The 18,138-nt window shown below is 34.4% G+C and overlaps 1 protein-coding gene and 1 pseudogene across 3 annotated transcripts in view; one reads left to right on the top strand and one right to left on the bottom strand.

The window, feature by feature from the left end:
• The window catches only part of RBM25 (RNA binding motif protein 25), a 42,907-nt gene that overhangs the window by 5,746 nt on the left and 19,023 nt on the right, over positions 1–18,138 (bottom strand). For all 3 annotated transcript variants that reach the window (XM_039883705.1, XM_039883706.1, XM_039883704.1), the window contains 11 exons: positions 13,466–13,651; positions 12,090–12,143; positions 11,784–11,867; positions 8,046–8,332; positions 6,469–6,691; positions 6,269–6,358; positions 3,988–4,061; positions 2,604–2,754; positions 1,637–1,961; positions 994–1,268; positions 577–675 (listed from right to left, as the gene is read on the bottom strand). In XM_039883705.1, coding sequence (XP_039739639.1) covers positions 577–675; positions 994–1,268; positions 1,637–1,961; positions 2,604–2,754; positions 3,988–4,061; positions 6,269–6,358; positions 6,469–6,691; positions 8,046–8,332; positions 11,784–11,867; positions 12,090–12,143; positions 13,466–13,651 — 1,848 coding nt within the window. The remainder of the gene's footprint in view (positions 1–576; positions 676–993; positions 1,269–1,636; positions 1,962–2,603; positions 2,755–3,987; positions 4,062–6,268; positions 6,359–6,468; positions 6,692–8,045; positions 8,333–11,783; positions 11,868–12,089; positions 12,144–13,465; positions 13,652–18,138) is intronic.
• On the top strand, positions 15,667–15,782 carry LOC120619897 (uncharacterized; annotated as a pseudogene).

Genomic DNA, 18,138 nt, shown 5'->3' with positions numbered 1-18,138 from the left:
TCTCCCTAAGTCTCAATTTCTTTGCGTTTAAAATGGGGATACTATAAGTAATTTACACTTTCTAAGGTTGTTGGGAGGTTTAAAGATAAGGTCCTATAAAATGCTTAACAAAAGAATAAAGCCTGACACATTAATAATCAATCAATAAACACCGACTATTATTATGCTATGAAAGAAACTACTTTGCTCCTCTCCTCTTTAAAAGATGGATGACTGACAAAGGAATTGATGAGACAAGCTATTAGTTGTCTCTAATGTACTTCATTAGAGACTGTATGTACTTCAACTGCACTTCAGCAGCATTATAACCATTAAAATAAGAAGAAAGTAGCAAGGCATTCTCAAGGGCAGGGAGAGAGCAAAATTGGCAGCAGCTAGCAATTGTCCTCCACCCCCTTCTGAAATGAAAGCGTGGGAGGTCTGAAATAGAGTAGAGGGTTCATTTAAGTAGCTATGAATCTCTCAACTGAAACTAAACTATCATGGACTTGGCTCTGGAAAACTTTTTATTTTAGAAAGTATCTAATATCTTAAAGTTTTAATTAGTGTTGGGGGTGAAGGGAGAAAAAGACTAACCTTAGAACAAACAAAATCAACTAACGTAGCTTCTTCTTCACCTATGTATTCTATAATTTTCTTATTAATCCATGGTCTAATTCGTCGTTCCATCAATATCTACAAAATAAAGTATGGTTACAAAATTAGAGATTTTTATTACATCTAGTAAAATCAAGTCTATAACCTTGTGATTTTCCATAAGATTAAAACATAGCTGAACTAAGACAAATACATACCAAAATATAATTATTTGCTTCTAATTTATGAAGACTTCAAAAGTACCACCAAGATGTCCCCAACGATCTATGAAATTCTTGGCCAGTCAAGATTCTAGCCACATTATCATCCCTACTTGTTATTTACAGAATCAACTGAGTTTGTATGCAAAATTCAAAACTACTTCCAACAAAATGATGAAATAAATTTGCTACTCACAGAATCCACAATAGACCAATCCAGGGGATATGCAAAGAGCTCTGGTTTGGCTGTGGGGATTTTCTCAATGAGACTCTTAATATGTTTGCGCTTTTCTTCAGTGTTTACAGTGCCTTTGGCAGCATTTTTATCATCTTCACCATAATCCAAGGGAACCAGTTTCCTTTTTCGGGGTACATCATCACTGTCTTCATCCTCAAATTTGTTAAAGACACTATCTACGGGGAGTTTCTTTCTCTTCACAGAATTAGGCTGACCAGGACTATTGGAAGCACCTACAGTAAAAACATTATATTAGCATAACGACTTAATTTTCAAATGTCACATTTTACAACCCACCATCCCTTGAAAGCAGTGCAAAATATACTTCCACAAATCTCAGAGAAAGATCCCAACTGTAAAAAATAACTCACTACTCACAAGTGCTAGAAAATATAACTTTTCACTTCTTCTCAGAACTCGAGGCAGCTGCAGATATAGGAGCACTAGCAGAACTATGAAAACAATAATGAGCTAGAAAGGCATATCTGAATATTTTTCTATCTACCTACCAAGAAGCATTTATTTATTTTTTCCTTAAGGCAAAATTTAAGTATTTGCAGGAGGGAAAACAAAGGAAATAAGGAAGGGAATGCAAACATACCCAGTTTAAGACTTAGTCCTATTTTTGGCCTATGCTCCTCAGGTTGTTGTTGATCTGGCGAATTTTCGTGAGGAATAATAATACCACAGGGAGACTCATCCCCAGGAGTGTTGGGGGTTGCATTGCCACTGGCAGAGGAAACAGATGGAGCAGAACTGATGGGCCTCAGAGTTGGTTTGAGACAGGGTTTCTGCTCTGGCTCTTCTTCCTCTTCCATGGGTTCTTCTCGTTTTTCCTCTTTTTCTTGTTTTTCTTCTTCTTCTTCCTCAGATTCTGGTTCTTGCTTTATTTGTGGTTGTCTGCGCCTCTCAGCCTCTTGTTCCATCTAAAAAACCAGAATAATCTGATAAACTCAAACTACAACTATACTCAATTTAGCTGACTTTTTGTTTTACATTATCTTTCATAAAATCCAATTTTTCTTTTATATTAGGAATAATGAAACACTGCCTGCTACTATAATCAGAAAGCCAAGTAAATCTGTAAAGTATACTTGGGTAATCTGCAAAATGTTTTCAAATATTTTACATATATAACCATTCTTCAATGGCTTGTATAAACCATTTACATTAACAAAAGTAAATATATAATACCTAATTCAAACTGGAAAGTATGTTTTCATATTTTTATTAAAAAAATTATAACCAGAAGTTTATTTTAGAACAGTATGGATAATACATAAAAGGCAACTCAAATCCTCAGCATGGTCATACACAATTTAACTTAATACTTCACAGAAATAATTGAGTAAGATATTTGGAAAATGTTTAGAATAATTAAAGTTGTAAATTGACTAATATTGATGATTTGTGTAATAAAGAGAAAGTACTAACAATCTCCCCCAAAACAGCAAGATCCATGAAGCATAAAAGTGCATTTCCCTTATAAACTAAACTGCATCATACCTGGCTTACTTAAGATGACATGATAATACTATAAGAATATTATGAATGTGATAGTAACCCACCCTCTGGAGCTCTGCATCTGGATCCGGGTGCCCTTCTGCCAGAAGGCGCTGCCTGATTTCCTCTAGCTCTTCCTTCTCTCTTTTCCTATCCCGTTCATCTGCTTCCATTTCCTTTTCCCTATCACGCAATCTTTTCTGAAGAGCACTTCCTCTGCAAAAGAAAATAACAGGCCTTATTGAATACTCAGATCAACTATTACACATATCTCCAAAAACATTTTCTTTCAATATTAAAAGATGCATGCTAACAGACTGAAGACTCTTAAATGTTCTGTATCTGTAGAACACCCAAGACAGCGTACTCTCTAAATGTTGCTGTTTATTAAGTGAGCAGTCTTATCATTTATCACCATGCCTCATTGTTAAGTTTTTCTAAATACGTGTCTAAACCAAGTAGAGAAGTAGCTTTCAGAGAGAAGAAAGCTCTCATTTTGTGCCTATTCCATAGGGAAACCCCAACGTGTAACTTGCTTTCTTGGATGCCAAGTTGTGAAAAATTAACACATGTAGTAATAACACAAAAAATAGCTCTATATCTTCAATTAAAATCAATTATTTCTCTCGGAAAAAAAATTCCAGAAGTAGTACAGAATCAACAGAAAGCAGAAATTCTATCTAGCAGTTTATTATCAGAATGTTAAAATTATGAACTGCTATTTCATGATTCAGTAATTTTACTGCTGTTTTTCATTTTCTACCAAGTCAAATCCTTGGCATTCTTTCAAGTTGCTAATTCCAATATTTTTATTGTTTTGCCTCCAGTGTATTAAATTTAACTATATAGTAAATGCCTTTACTGCATGCCTAAATCATGTGAGGCACATGAGACATTTTTTAAAAATCAAAATACTGCCCACATCCTCAGAAATTATAGTTTGGAGGGGGCAAAACAAACAATTTTACCACGGCGTCATAAATGCTAGAATGAGAATAGTTTAGAAATGCCAAGGGAACAAAGAGATGAGGGAAGGCAGGCTTCACAACTCTCACTTCACAATATCAATGGGACGCAAGGGGATATTTGGATTGCTATGTGACACTCTTGAAATATTTGAAGACAAAAATTTCTAGAGCACTTTATTATACAGATTAATTATAACTTGCTATAAAAGTTGGACCTCTAAAAAACAAAGAAAAATTCTGTTATATTATTATGGATTTGCACCCCAAAAAGATGCATAGAATTGTTGATCTTCTTCAAATAACTCTTTCCCCCACTGTCCAACCCCTCTGAAAACAGCATATCAACTATGGGGGTGAATACAAGATGGAACATGAAGATCTCTTTCTTATTCTACTGTGAGAACTTGCAATCTGACAGACGAGGAAAAACATAGCTACTAAAAAGCTGAAAGTATCAATTCAAAAAGCAACGCTTCCTTACCTGTAATATTTGGGATCATCTCTATCATCATCATAATCCTCTAAGAATTCTTTTAGTCGTTTAGCTTCTTTTGCCTTTGAGGAAATGAAGAACAAAATGTGTAAAATTAACATAAAAGTCATTTAGATTTAGATTACCCTCTCCTCCTTTCTTGAGATTTTTCTTATCCATACTACATGAACTTTATAATTCTCATATACTTCATATTAAATGTAAACAATGGTAGATATTTTTGTCTTTTACTCATACAACAAGTTAGATTTAGGACTTATCTGTGAAATAAAAACCACATATAGTATGCTACAATAAATATCCTCTCTGAATATAATCGTCAAAGTACAGTAATTTTCTAATGAAACCTGTGCACACCAAGAAATAAAACCGAAAGTTATCTTATTGGATCTGTTAACTAAACAAAAATATTTTATATTTCATTTGTAGATAGATGATGCTACAAGTAGTAGTTTTTTATGAAATGCAGGACTGAAAATGTAAATCATGTTCATAAATCAATCAAAAGGTAACGCCTACCTCACTTATGAATATACAAACCATGAAAGTACATGAACCATTTCCTCCTTTTGGAATTTCAAATACAATATATATTTAACAGCAGTTATTTCTAAGAATTATATATGTATGAATATGTAATATATAAAAGTATACAGCCTACATCTATATCAATTGTATCTACAACTATTTTATTTACAAAGCAAATAATAGGTTTCTGACTACAGTAAAAATTTAACACACTTCATCCCAGTTCAAATGCCACCTCTGTAAAGACTCAAAAACTAATCATCTATCCATGACCAACTCCTCCCCTAGACAGAATTAGTCATTTCCTTTTCTAGTCCCACAATACGGTGAACACATCTTTATGATACCTTAAACACTCTCACACATGCTACAGTACCTTATCTCTCTGACAATACTACCCACTTGTTTCAAAGTTAGAAACATTAGTTATTCTTGTACGCCGAGTGTTTAGCACAAGGCTGAGATATAATATACACTCGAAATTTGTCAAATGAATGAAAAGCAGGCTGTTAGGCAGCAACGACAATACGTACAAATATCTAAATGAAACAAAGAAAGGCCCATAGGTAAATACGAAAACAAAAACATAAGCTACGACTCTTGAAGAGTAGAAACTTCTATTTTTATATCAGGTAATTGTTACTTTAACATTTTTATAATGAGCAAGTAACTGTCTTTGTAACTGGATCTTTTTAAAGTTCTCAAAAATTAATGGGAAATTTTTCTCTAGAAAGACAGGTTTCAGCTTTGCTTATAGGAAGCAAGATCATTTCAAATCTATTCCACAATGTTGTTGATGGTAAACATTTCTTCAAAATAATTAGGTCTCTTTCTATATTATTCTCTCCTATTTTCTAACCTAGGAATGAAAAAAGAATTCTAGGGTGGGAGCTACAATCCAGGAAAATAAAAATTATTTAAAATAATTCTATGACGTTAGAGGACGTACTATCCAGAAAGCCCATACTATCTATCTAGTTGCTGCATGCACGCTTTTGGTTACTTACAAAAATTCCCTCTATGTCTCATGTTCAAAAGCTATTTGAAGAAGATTCCTAACTTCAGTGAAGTTTTTGGAAGAATAATCTCCAAACTGGAGATAAAGAAACTTTCATGAAATTCTGGCAAAGACAGAACACATGGAACATACTACTGAAGCAAATACTATGATAAATTTGTCATTTTACTTAGTAACAACCTATGCCAACTGCTTCACTGTTATAGTTTATCAAGCAATATAAATGTAAAAAACAATATGCATTATGATTATTATGTAATCAAAAGAATAAAGAATAACCTAAGGAAAAACTATAATCCATAAATGTTAAATATGGAAGACAATAATTTTGATTTATAAAAACAGTGGTCTTCTCATGACACTATTTCCTCCCTTCGAATGTACTACACCAATACAGAGCAATATTAAAATTTCTTCAAATTAAAAAATGTTGCAGATTTTTAATCAAAGAATGTTCTATAAATTCTCATTTTATACATTACTCTATGACAGATTTACTTTGAAAGTATGCAAAAAAAGATAATTTTGTTTAGTCAGCAAAAATGTGGAAAAGAGAAAAAAATTTGGTGCACTGAAAAGTATCTCAAGGTTACTAAAATATATAAACTAAATTATCTATACTGGGAGCTTGTACATTTTAATTATAAAGTTACTTCTAGTTAACAGTAAAGATTTGATCTGATTTTCATCTGAAAATCACTTATTTTTAACCTAGAATATTACCATTTCTCTTCTTCTTTCTTCTTCTCTTTCAGCCTCTTTCTCATACTCCCGGGTTTTCTTCCGTTCTCTAATTTCCCAATTCTTAAGGCGCTAAAAAAGAAATCATCACAACTTTAACAATGTATTCGAAGTGTTCTAAGATTTTTGACTTAGCTACTAAGTATCCAAGCTTTAAGAATAAAAGCATTTACTCAATTTACCTCTTGATAAGCAGCTTCTTTCTCTCGAAGTTTTCTTTCAAGTTTTCTTCGTTCATATGCATCTTCTTCATCCTCTTCTCGGTCTCTCTTCTTGTCTTTCTCTCTCTCGCGCTCTCGTTCCCTTTCTCGCTCTCTCTCTCGCTCACGTTCTCTCTCTCGTTCTCGTTCTCGCTCTCTTTCTCTTTCTCGCTCTCGTTCCCTTTCACGATCTCTGCTCTTTTCTCTATGGGGAAAAAAAAAATCTGTCAGTCTTTGTCTTCCTTTAAAAAACAAAGAACAACATGTATTATGAAATATACAAACTCACAAGCCAAAATTTAGCATTTGATTTCTGCAGAATTGTAAACTCCTCTATATGTGGCAGACAGACAAAGGGTATAATTCTAGCCTCAAATTCTGAACTGTATTCTAAATTCAATGTTAATGCTTACTGGTATCTCAGAAAACAAAGAAAAACCCTATAAGAAATACAAAGCACTAACGAACATGTTAAAAGATAGTCTACTTCACTAGTGATCAAGGAATAAAGGTGCCGGCAACGGTGTGAAGAGCATTTTGGCATGTTCCATGGATAAATTAAAACTGTATCAGCAATGAAAAGTTCTCGAATATTTAATTTGGAGTGATAAAACCAAACTGCAGAATATATATAGTATGACGCCTTGGATCTAAATACAAATATATATGTAACAATATCCTATTTATGGATTCATAGCTGTAGTAAAAGTATAAGAACACTGATTTTACACACGTCAAATTCTCAATAATGGTGATTCCAGAAGAGGAAGTGAGGGAAGAATTTTACTACCCAGTAAAGATTAAGAGCAATGGACTTCCAGTTCCAGCAACTGGTGAACTGACCTAAAGTGGTCCTCCCCTTCAGCTACAGTAAGGTGGAATTTCTGCAACACAGAAATGTATACTTGAAAACTAGAGGTATTTTCTATAAATCTTACTTTTTCTCAAAAAACAAACAAAAAAAAACTAGCTTAGTAAAAAGGTTTTTCTCTCATCCCTCCTTTCTCCCTTCTCTACTTTTTTCCTTTGTTCATTTTTGCTCCACCTCATTCCTAAAGAATTTGAGATGATTCATCCATTAAAATCAATGTAATTAAGAAAAATTTTTAAATAAAACTAAACCAAGATGAAATGACTAAGAGCCACAAATAGAGTAAATATAGAATGGGAGGTGAGTTGTGGGCATCCAGTAGGCTACAGGGCCACATCAAGACACCAGGGGCTAAAAGTAGTGGTGCTAGAGCTCATTTCCCAGCATCCAGGACCTCAGTGAAAATGATTAGAAAAACATGCCCACCAGCCACGGAGACAACAGGGAATCTTGTCTGTCCAGAACACTGAGCGGACAGTTGCTGTGTTCTGGGTCTGTGTTAAACACCACCTTCAGATAGAAACTAATCCTAAAGTTGGAAATTGTTATTTTAACCAACCTTTTATGTGTGTGAGAAAGCAAGCGGGGCATGCTCTGTGGCTAAGGAATTTCTGATAACAGTCCTAGAGTGCTAACCTGCAGTTCTATTAAAGCTTTCAGGAAAACAGTACCTTCTGTAAAGCCTTACCTAGATCGACTCCGATCCTTATTTCGATCTGAGCTCCTTTCACGATCGCGGTCCCGATCTCTCTCTCGATCCCGATCTCGATCTCTCTCCTTTGTCCGGTCACGATCCCTATCCCGTTCTCGTTCCCGCTCCCGTTCCTTCTCCTTTTCTCGTTCACGTTCTCTTTCCCTTTCTCGTTCCCGTTCTCGCCTTTCTCGTTCCCTTTCACGCTCCCTCTCTCTTTCTCTCCGTTCTTTCTCAATTTCCTGTCTTTCTTTTTCTTTTTTGCCTTTCTCTTCTTCCAGTTTCTAGAAACCAATAAAAGTACTTTTAGAGTTAATTCTGTAGCTCCAGTATTCAGATTTTTCCCGGCGCGATGCCCAATATTGCGAACAACAACCAAAAAACCCAAACCACTGGTACTTTACTATTAAATATTTGCTGTGGTTTTCCTTGACAAATTAAACTGAAGCAATCACAAGACTAGATAGATTTCGTGCAAAACCATATATTCTATACAGACCAGGAATCTCCAATCTTGGATGCTGGGAGATTGTGTCAAGTGTGACTGGCCACTCAATGATTATATAACAAAAATGACCATGAAGATGCGCTGATTCATAATAATTTCTAAAAATACAATCACTTGACTAAAGTGTAATTCTTCCCATTATGAATTTCTGTAAATCAGAGGGACTACTGATACTAATTATAACCCCAGACTTCCCATTACCTGAAGGTTATTAGTTGAATGTTTTAAAGGGCAAGTGGGAAAGGAGAGTCAGGTCACTGTAACACAACTAAATAATCTGCCCTCTGGTTTGACCACCCTCCAAAAGACAAGGGGAATTAAGCTAAGATCTGTCTTATCATCTATGGAAACATTTACTCCCACCATTACAAGATGGACAACCCAACAAATACAGAAAGTTTGAAAACCACTCACTTCAAGCAAAAATGTACATAACTCACATTTTCATTTAACTTAATTGTAAAAGCAACATATTTATGCCCATTATGCCTATAACACAATAAAAATAAATCAACAGTGATAAATCCATCCTTGGAAGGAACGATTACATATTAACTTACAGATGCTGTGCTAGGACATGGATCGCCAACACTGGATTAACCTTGCCTACAAGCTATGTTTCTGGGAGGAAGAGCAAGTACATGGTTCACAAATAAACCAAATAACAAAGTCAGACCAAGTTTGTACCCTGACAAGATTACCAGTGTTATCACATGGTTTCTACACAAACTCAGAAAAAAAATACCCCAAACAGGAAAAACAAAACAAAAATAAAACACATTTATCCCTTTGGTTCCATGTTTAGAGTCACTGAAATAAAATTTAAACTGTAATTATAAAATGTGCATTTTTTCTTTTCTCAGTCATGTAAAGCATTTAAAACAACTTTAAAAAGCAATCTTACCTGTTATACTCTTTTTCTGTTGCTCATGGATCAGAGAACTGATAGAGGATTATGAAAGAAAAGCTAATGCATCAGAAATCAATATATTCAGCTGCTGTGCCAGTCTACATCAAAGTAGAATGCAGGCAAAGCCAATACTGAATACATTGAAATTACAAAAGGAAGAGAAAAGAAATGGTAGAAAGAGGACAGAAACTGAAAGCTATTTAAAGGGTCAAATTCTAATTTCTGAAACAGTTCTAATGGAATATAAAAATTTAAATTGTAAAATGAGGCTAGACTACATAAAACTTACCTCAGTATCATACACTTATAAAGAAATTTGTATTTTTCTGAGATAATAGATACTTACAGATTATTTTAGCTGTTCCAATAATAATTTCTTTTGTAGAATTCCTCAATTTTTTTACTCTTGCTTATTGCGCTACTTATTATAGTTTCACGTATGTAAATAATAATTTGTTTAGAAACTCATTTCAAAAGTTTTGTTCTAAGTAAATGAAAAAGTGAATGAATCTGGTCCTGGTCCATAATAAATGCATTTCTAAAAGATTATATATGCAGTAAATAGACACACACACACACACACACATATATATGTAATTTTAAGACAATAACTGGAGAGAAAAAAGATATGAAGTGGGTCTAAAAAGATGTAAGAAAGTAAAGAAATAATGAAAAGGACAGAAAAAAAAAATCATAAATCTTACCTCATTCTCTCTTCAGACTCGTCCGTGCTGTAAATGGACGCCCCCTGCCACGCTGATACCCTGACAGTCTGTGGTTATTTAATAAACTCATACCAAAACATGCAAAGGTTCACTGAGCTCATTTTTTGTAACTCAAATTTTAAACATTTCTTTTAACCATACCACCCAATAAAAAGAACAGTTTTTCTTTTCCATTTTGATTTTTAAAAGCACATTTCGTAAATTCAAAACATTCCCCCCCACAGTGAAAGAAATCCAAGGCAGTCAAATGCCTGACAGCTTCTCAAACTCTGAAGCAAATATCTTGAATTAATTTTTTAAAAACACAATTTCCTCATACTTTACCAATGGCATGACAGGGTTTAACAAATAACAACAAAACGGGGGTAAACCACACACACAACTATATACCATTTTCAAGCTTACTCAGACCCTGAATTTGAGTACTGAACCTAACCAAAAGTATTCCTCTCTAATGACTTCCCACAGACTACCCTTTTAACTCTCAAAATCAATTTGGGAAAAATGCATTTGTGCTTTTCGACATGTAATTCCTGAAAAAGCACTGTGTATGTGAGCTAGGGCTGGGCCTGGATAATAAGTGTTCAGCAGCACTGACTCAATGGCATGAACTGTCAACTTGGAATTTTGAAAGCAATAAGAATAAGATTACATAAAAGAAAAAATGAACACTTAGCATTTCACTAAATAAAAGGCCACTTAGTCTTATGAGTAAGAAACAGTAACATAGTATCTTTAACATCAAAATACTTTTCATGCAATGTCTGCATTTCCCCCGTCCATAAGCATCACCATCAACGTCAGCGAACATTCACAGATGCACTGTCATTGAGAGAAGCTTTCAATAGGCAAAACTCGTGAGTGGGATTTACTATCACAAATACCCATTTCCAAGCCAGTTACCCCTTTGCATATTTTTCTGAGGGGGCATCCATAAATATAATAAAAAACAGAAGCTCATACTTACATCCTATTCCTTGTTACTTTCCAAGCTGAGTGTTTCATCTTGCATTAGTCACCATATGATCTCTATCATAATGGTGGGGGTCAATGAATAGATTAGCTTTATGGGCATTTACAGTTCTTCCATGCATCTAAAATTTGGTACGTCTGGTAACCACTGACCTACTTTTTAAAATCTCCCCCTCTCAACTTAAATCTATACAAATATAAATCTTAAATTTTAATCTCAGCTCTAAAGGTTTTCCTAAGATTAAGTTAAATAACTGCACCCGAAATACACTACATACAGTGTATGTTATTCTGCCCCCTTGAATCTAGTTTAAATCTGACCTTGATGTTTATGTTGAAATCTAAAAATAAAATTAGCTCTCATTCATATTAAAGTGAGATGACTGTAGAGTAGTCAGTAAATGAAAAAAACTAAGTACAATATGTCAAGGACCACTTTAATATGGTATTGGCCTTCTACGGTATTGATCTTCTGTTTGTTTCTATCTAAATATCAATTAAACCTAAAGAAAGCATTTAAAATTATATTCTAATGTAAGGTGATTTTTTTTTTTGTCTGTTTGCTTTGGATTCTGTAAAAAGTCTAGATTGGTATCAAGTGAAAAAAACAAGAATACTACCTTGTGTGTGTCTCTGAATTTGCTGATTTCTCGGGATATCAGGTCTCTTTTGTCTTCTTCCATTTCTATAGCATTTATATCCTCCTAAAAGACAAGGAGGACAGGAGAGAATGCATAAAGATTAATCTAATAAAAAAGCTTAGGTATTCTGTACAGATCTTACAAAATAAAGACATAAATAAATAAAAAGATCTTATATAATAACAAATTTAATGATCTAAGTTAGTGAAAAATCAGACAGAAATCACAAATCTTGGCAATTAGCAGTAAACATAATTATTGTCAAAGCCTACAATGTAAACAAACCTTAGTGATGAGCGGATAAGGTATCAGTGGTGCCACCGGAAATCTGCGGAAAATCTGCGGAAAAATCCACAAAGACTTTAAGAAAAAAAGCACAAGAGTTCATATTCTGCAAAACAATGCTCTATATACTGTAAGTAATGCAAGATTTCTGTGACTTTTGATTTCAAATTACTTAACTAAAAAAAAAAAAGATTTACTCTCTCTAACTCTTCCCATTAATCCACCACCTCCTCTCCTTCTAACACCTGCAAGCAATGGAATAAGGAGGGGTCTCATACTAATGAGACTGTTCCCTTGATGCTCTCCCTCAAAGATGGAGGAAACAATCATACCAAGAAAATGTACCAATAATTCCCGCCATAGAGCAGGATTTCTTTGATCTTCTCCTCCCAGCCCATATCAACCAAATGTCTAGTTATTTTCTCCTTTACCATTAATGGCAGAGAAAGAACACTCTACAGGCCTCGATTACTCTGTACCTGCCTAACTCTACCAATTACCATTCCCAACTATCAGCATTTCACCAGACAGGTTTTTATGACCATGTGAAGAAGAACGAGCCAAGTAATAACAGAAATGTATTTGGCCACAAAGAAAATTGAAGATGACCTACTAAGGCAATGAAATCCAAAATAGTTTGAACTGTATCTGCCAGTTAAATCTCATGTTCTGTTATTAAATCACGTTCCAGAGTACTTTATGTTATATGCAATCCATGCACATAACATACTTCCAATACTTTTAAAGAATACTCGTCATAATTTCGAGTATAAGAAAACCAAACATTTTCTTTTAACCTGGACTCCCTGTTCAACTAGCTTGGTCTGACAAAGAGTGGTGATAATATAATACACCAAGAAGTGTTTCATCTAGTGCTGCTCTTTCACAGTCCTCCAGTTCCAAATTTGAACAGCATTATTGTCCACAGAGGGAAATGAGACATAGTTTATATCCTCAATGAATGAGACCGGCATCCTGCTTGAAGCAGAGACAGAACAAGGATAATTAGGTAGTACGGCTATGAAGGGGTTGGCATTGTTTTGCCTAACAAAAACAAAAGCAAAGATAAAAATATCTTACTTTACCCCTTCATATGAGTTCCTACACTTCATCACTCAAATTTTTTTTTTCTTAATTTGAATCCACAGATAAGCACAAGCTTCCATGCCAGTGCATTTCAAACACAGAAACAGGAATGTTTTGGTAAAAAACTTAGGAAGTTAATCGGTAAAACGTGGTCAAGTTAGGCTTAACATATTGTTATAAATGCTAGTCATTCTGCTTTCCCATCAAAAGTTGAAATGTAAAAAGCACAAAAGTGACACTAAAAAAGTAAACTGTAGAAATGACTCTTGTCAGAAATCAGTAACACATACGTCCTCCTTCTTTTCCTTTTTCTTCTTCCTGGGATGAGAGTCAGATTCTTGTGAAGGGGCATTGAGCTCGCTGGAGTATTCTCGTATTAAAACTTCAATGGCCCCTTTGATCATTTGATCTCTTCTCTTAGTTTCTTCATCTAAGGCTTCTTCATCATCATTAGTGACAGTTTCTGGCCTGGCATTCTTAAAAAATAATAATAATAACAAGGCAAATTCAGGAGTGGGAGGGGGGGTAAATCAAACAAGAAAATCATTCTAAATCGAGTTAATATACAAAACAAACATGTTTTCTCCAAAACAGCACTGTAGTCCTTTTAAACACAGATTTGATTTTGTTCTTAACTTTATAAAACTAGACTTGTTTTATTGTTTTTTTCCTTAAATACCGGTATTTCATCATTTTCTTTTCCTTCCTTCCCTTAATAACTAAGTCTGACCCCTAACCAACTACAGAAAGATTAAATCACAGGACTAGTACACTGCACAAAATATCTGGCAAGCTTTCACAATTCTTCAGATTGTCTTGCTCAATACTTGAACAAAAAGACTTTTACTAAGAAATTAACTTCTTCAAAAGTTGAAACTTTAAGTGAAAAAAAGCAAAATCCAGTTTTATGTACACTATGCTATCACTATTTGAAACAAAAGCACGTGTAGGGTGAACAAACAAAAAAACACTAGATAGCTTTATACAACAAAATGCAAGCATGAGATAGGTCAGGGGCTGAAATGATGGCTTTTTCCCCTTCTGCTTCCTATCTCTATATGTGGGAATATTATTTATAGGAATCATATACACTAAGAAGGAATCAACTCAAAGCCCTGCTCAAGTCTTTCTCATGACTTGCATGTGTAACTTTATAAAATATAAAAATACAAAATTCATTTTATAATGTTTCTCACAAATAAGCTCCTGACTATAAGACTTCATTATTTTTAAAAAGTCAATTGCTATCTGCGTTAATGTGGGGGGAAAATTACTAGCTTCTAATGTGCTATTTTTCTTGTTTCTAAGTTTTATTGCAAGTCCCCTAGTAAAGGAATTAGCCCAGTTCAAAGCAAAAATTTAGAGAATGACCTAAAAACATTGGATAATTTCCAGTTACTCTCGACTCCCCTCTTCTTAAAACTTATAAAGGTGGAAGAGTATGACAAAGAAGCAACAAGATAAACATAAAGGTCTATGTGTACAAAAACTTCTAACTTAAAACTATATACACATGCATACCCCAAAGTATTTATCAATTTAATTGGTAAAAGTATACCATACACATTTTTAGATATACAAACATGAACAATGCTCTTCTGCACAAATGTGGGCTCCTGGTCACAACTCTATTATGAGTTTCATGCCTTGTGGTATATAAGCTAGGAGTGATTTCTTCACCACCAGCATTCTGAAAGCTATCTCCAACGAATACTTATTCAACAGCATCTATTTCTTAATAACTATGCTCAACAAATTAAGTGCCTACTGTGTGCAAGATTCTATGCTAGAAGGCAAAAAATTCAAAATTGAAAAAGGAATAACTTTGCCCTAAACCATTTAACAAAAAAAGCTAACAGGTTATGGCAGAGATAATTCCATTTAGGTCACTGTGGTATTATAAAACTAACCACTCTAAGAGTTCCTTACTTTCTCAAATCTGCTTCTTCATCCAGTCTTCTTGTAGCCAACTTTCTACTTGGCATCTTAGATAAAGACAAGATGCTTTACCCAAGGACTGTAATTAAATTGTTAAATTCACCAAAAATGTTGTAAACTATAATTGTGGTGAGGTGCTTTCTTACTTTAATAATATATCACAATAAGGTCTTTATGAAGCTTTCACTAAAATACCTTCAGTAAAACTCTTTTTCTGTATTCATTTTAAATTAAAGAATGAACACTTCAGTAACTTGTCATTGAAACTGTAGGTGATGAGACACACGCACATGGCTATTTCAGCCCAAATCCTCAGCTGCTGAGACCTAAATTCTTTACTGTGGAGAGTATCCAGGCCGTCTTTAGCTTTTCCCTCTTACATTCTAAATTCCTTTCCATGAACTCCCTCCATCTCCATGCTCTTCTAAGCATAAGGATAAAGTGGGGTTAATAAATACAAAGGGAGGACATGGTTCCATAATGTAGTGGTTAGCCTGTCTGTTTTACATGCAGAAGGTCCTGGGTTCGCACCCCAGTGGAGCCATGGTCCATGGTCTATGGCCATGCCGCCCTGAACAAGCTTGATGTCTGATCTTGGAAGCTAAGCAGGGTCGGGCCTGGTTAGTACTTAGATGGGAGACCACCTAGGAAGACCAGGTGCTGTAGGCATAAATAATAAAAACATAGGCCTACTCATCAAAAAATACTTATAGCCCCTAAATTCCTTACTACCACCAGCCTAAATTAAAATTTCAAAATTAGCAGAGCTGGTCTTACCTAAATTAGAAATACAGCATTTGGAATGAACTAATTCACACTATCTTGCAAATGACTATTGCCCTCTGATCTCTAAAGAAAATGTACGTTTAGAAGGAAAAATTAGTCCAAATCTCTTACTGTAAGAAAAACAAAAATAAACAGATATGTCATGGAATGAAAAGTTATTTTTAGTTTCAACTTGCTCTATCTCTGGGTCCTCAACCATAAACAATTTTCCGATTTCCAGTCTCTCCTTCCACTTAATAAACTGAAAGCACATTCAATAATACTGAGCAGTAAAAGGTGAAGAACAGGATTACAGAAATCAACTGAAAATCTGAGATGTTTGTGTGGTCCACCTAGTTGGTTCTTTTCAGAGGAATTAAAAAGCTTCAAAAGTAAAGCCACTGGTTGTAAAGCTGAAAAACAGCTCTTCTCTTGGGCATTGACTTCTAGAATCCAAAACAAGAACTTCTCTGGAAACTTAATCATATACAGAGCTCCTCCGTCCCCTTTTTTTTTTGAGAAAGTGCAGATTTAGCCAGACTAATTTCCAGGCAAAGATGTGAAAATGTTCCTCCCTACAGCCATCTGTCATAAATTAAAATGTAATGTAAGTGGCTCTTTCCAAAGATTACCTGTACTTCCAATACTTGTCAGAATTTAACAAGTAGCTCTACCTCTACTGTTGAACAGCCAGAAAGTAACAGGAGATGGACTGGTCAGCACTGCTACCCCTAATGAAAAATTTTTACTAAACGTCAAAAGTTGTTTCCACAAATTCTACAATATCTATATGAAACTTTCAATCAAGCCATTAGACGAGACACATAATTCCTCTTAAAATCCTAAGTCAGGAAAAATATCTCACTCTCTAGATAAGCTCGTGTTTCTTTTCAGTCAAAAAGAACTACAGAACTTATTGTGTTTTCTCTTCTGCCTGGAAGTCAGGAAAATGCCTAAATAAATAACATACAAGTTTCTCAATGTCTCAATCTTATATCCACCTTAAGTCCTCTAAATTTCTCCAAAGAATCAAAATAAAGGAGAAAAAAAAATCTCATATTTTACCTATAATAAAATGACAATTCTTCAATCTACTCCACAATACACTTATTTGAAACACTTTTTAAATCCAATTGTTGCTTAACTTTTTCTTTTTACCAATATTGTTGAGGAAAATTAACATTCCAGGAAAATATGTCATGTTTGTCTTGTGACTTCAATCATCTGGGCAGCATGCCAACAATACCTAGCAGTCATGTCTTTTAATTTTTTTAAATTTCATTTTGTCTGAAACAATTGTTGTTTTTATTAGAGGTGGCTACAATTCCATTTTTAAAGAAAGATATAAACATTTAAATTTTGGTCCCTCTAGCTAATAATTACAAATAAAATCAGTCACAATTATGCATTTCCTTATTTACATAACGTGTTCAGAGTATACCATCTGCAAATGCTTGAAATTAAAACATCTCACGAGTTAATGATTAAACACAGTAAAACAATGAGTCCCAGGAAATTATACAAAAACACTGAAGATATCGAATACATGCTTTTTTTAAAATAAGAATTCAGTTATTATAGCAAAGAAAATCTGCGAAGTCTTGTTGCAGTTGTTTTTCTTAAGGTTTTAGTAATGTGACAGGCAACACTGCTGATAGATACAATTTGCACCCCAGAGAAATTATATTATTTCCTTATATAGCTAAGTAAGAACAGTAAGATTATCTGGAGAGCAATGTAAATTACAACTCTTATTCAATAAATGTTCATTCTATTCTTGCTATGGGCAAGACATTAACCTAGGTTCTATGGAGGTACAAGATGAAGAGACACAGTCTGTGAACTTACTCTCCTATCTTGCGATCAGAGATTGGTGGGAGGATATGAGAATGAATGAAACAGTAGAAAGGGCTGTGAGAGACAGAGACATAAACAATATATACTACAAAGCAGACTGACATAACAGCAGTAAAAACCTGCTTGATATAGAAAAGAGGATTTAATTCTGCTGGAGAGGAACCAAGGGGTAGGACTGACAAAGGCTATATGAATCAAGTAACATTTTAATTTTACTAACTATATATATAGAATTTCAACAGGGAGCTTGGATAGGCAACAAGGACATGAGATGTCAGCAGAGCACAAAGGAAGTTTGTATGGATACATGACTGAATGGAGAACTGATGGGGGATGCTAGAAAGGTAGACTGGAGCAAGCCCTGAATGCCATGCTAAGAATATGGGCTTTAAACTGTAAGAAA

Source organism: Pteropus medius, unplaced genomic scaffold (genome assembly GCF_902729225.1).
Source record: "Pteropus medius unplaced genomic scaffold, Ma_sr-lr_union100, whole genome shotgun sequence".
In the NCBI taxonomy this organism is placed as follows: Eukaryota; Metazoa; Chordata; class Mammalia; order Chiroptera; family Pteropodidae; genus Pteropus; species Pteropus medius.
Note: the sequence above shows the minus strand (reverse complement) of the source record. Positions and strands in the feature narration are given on the sequence as shown.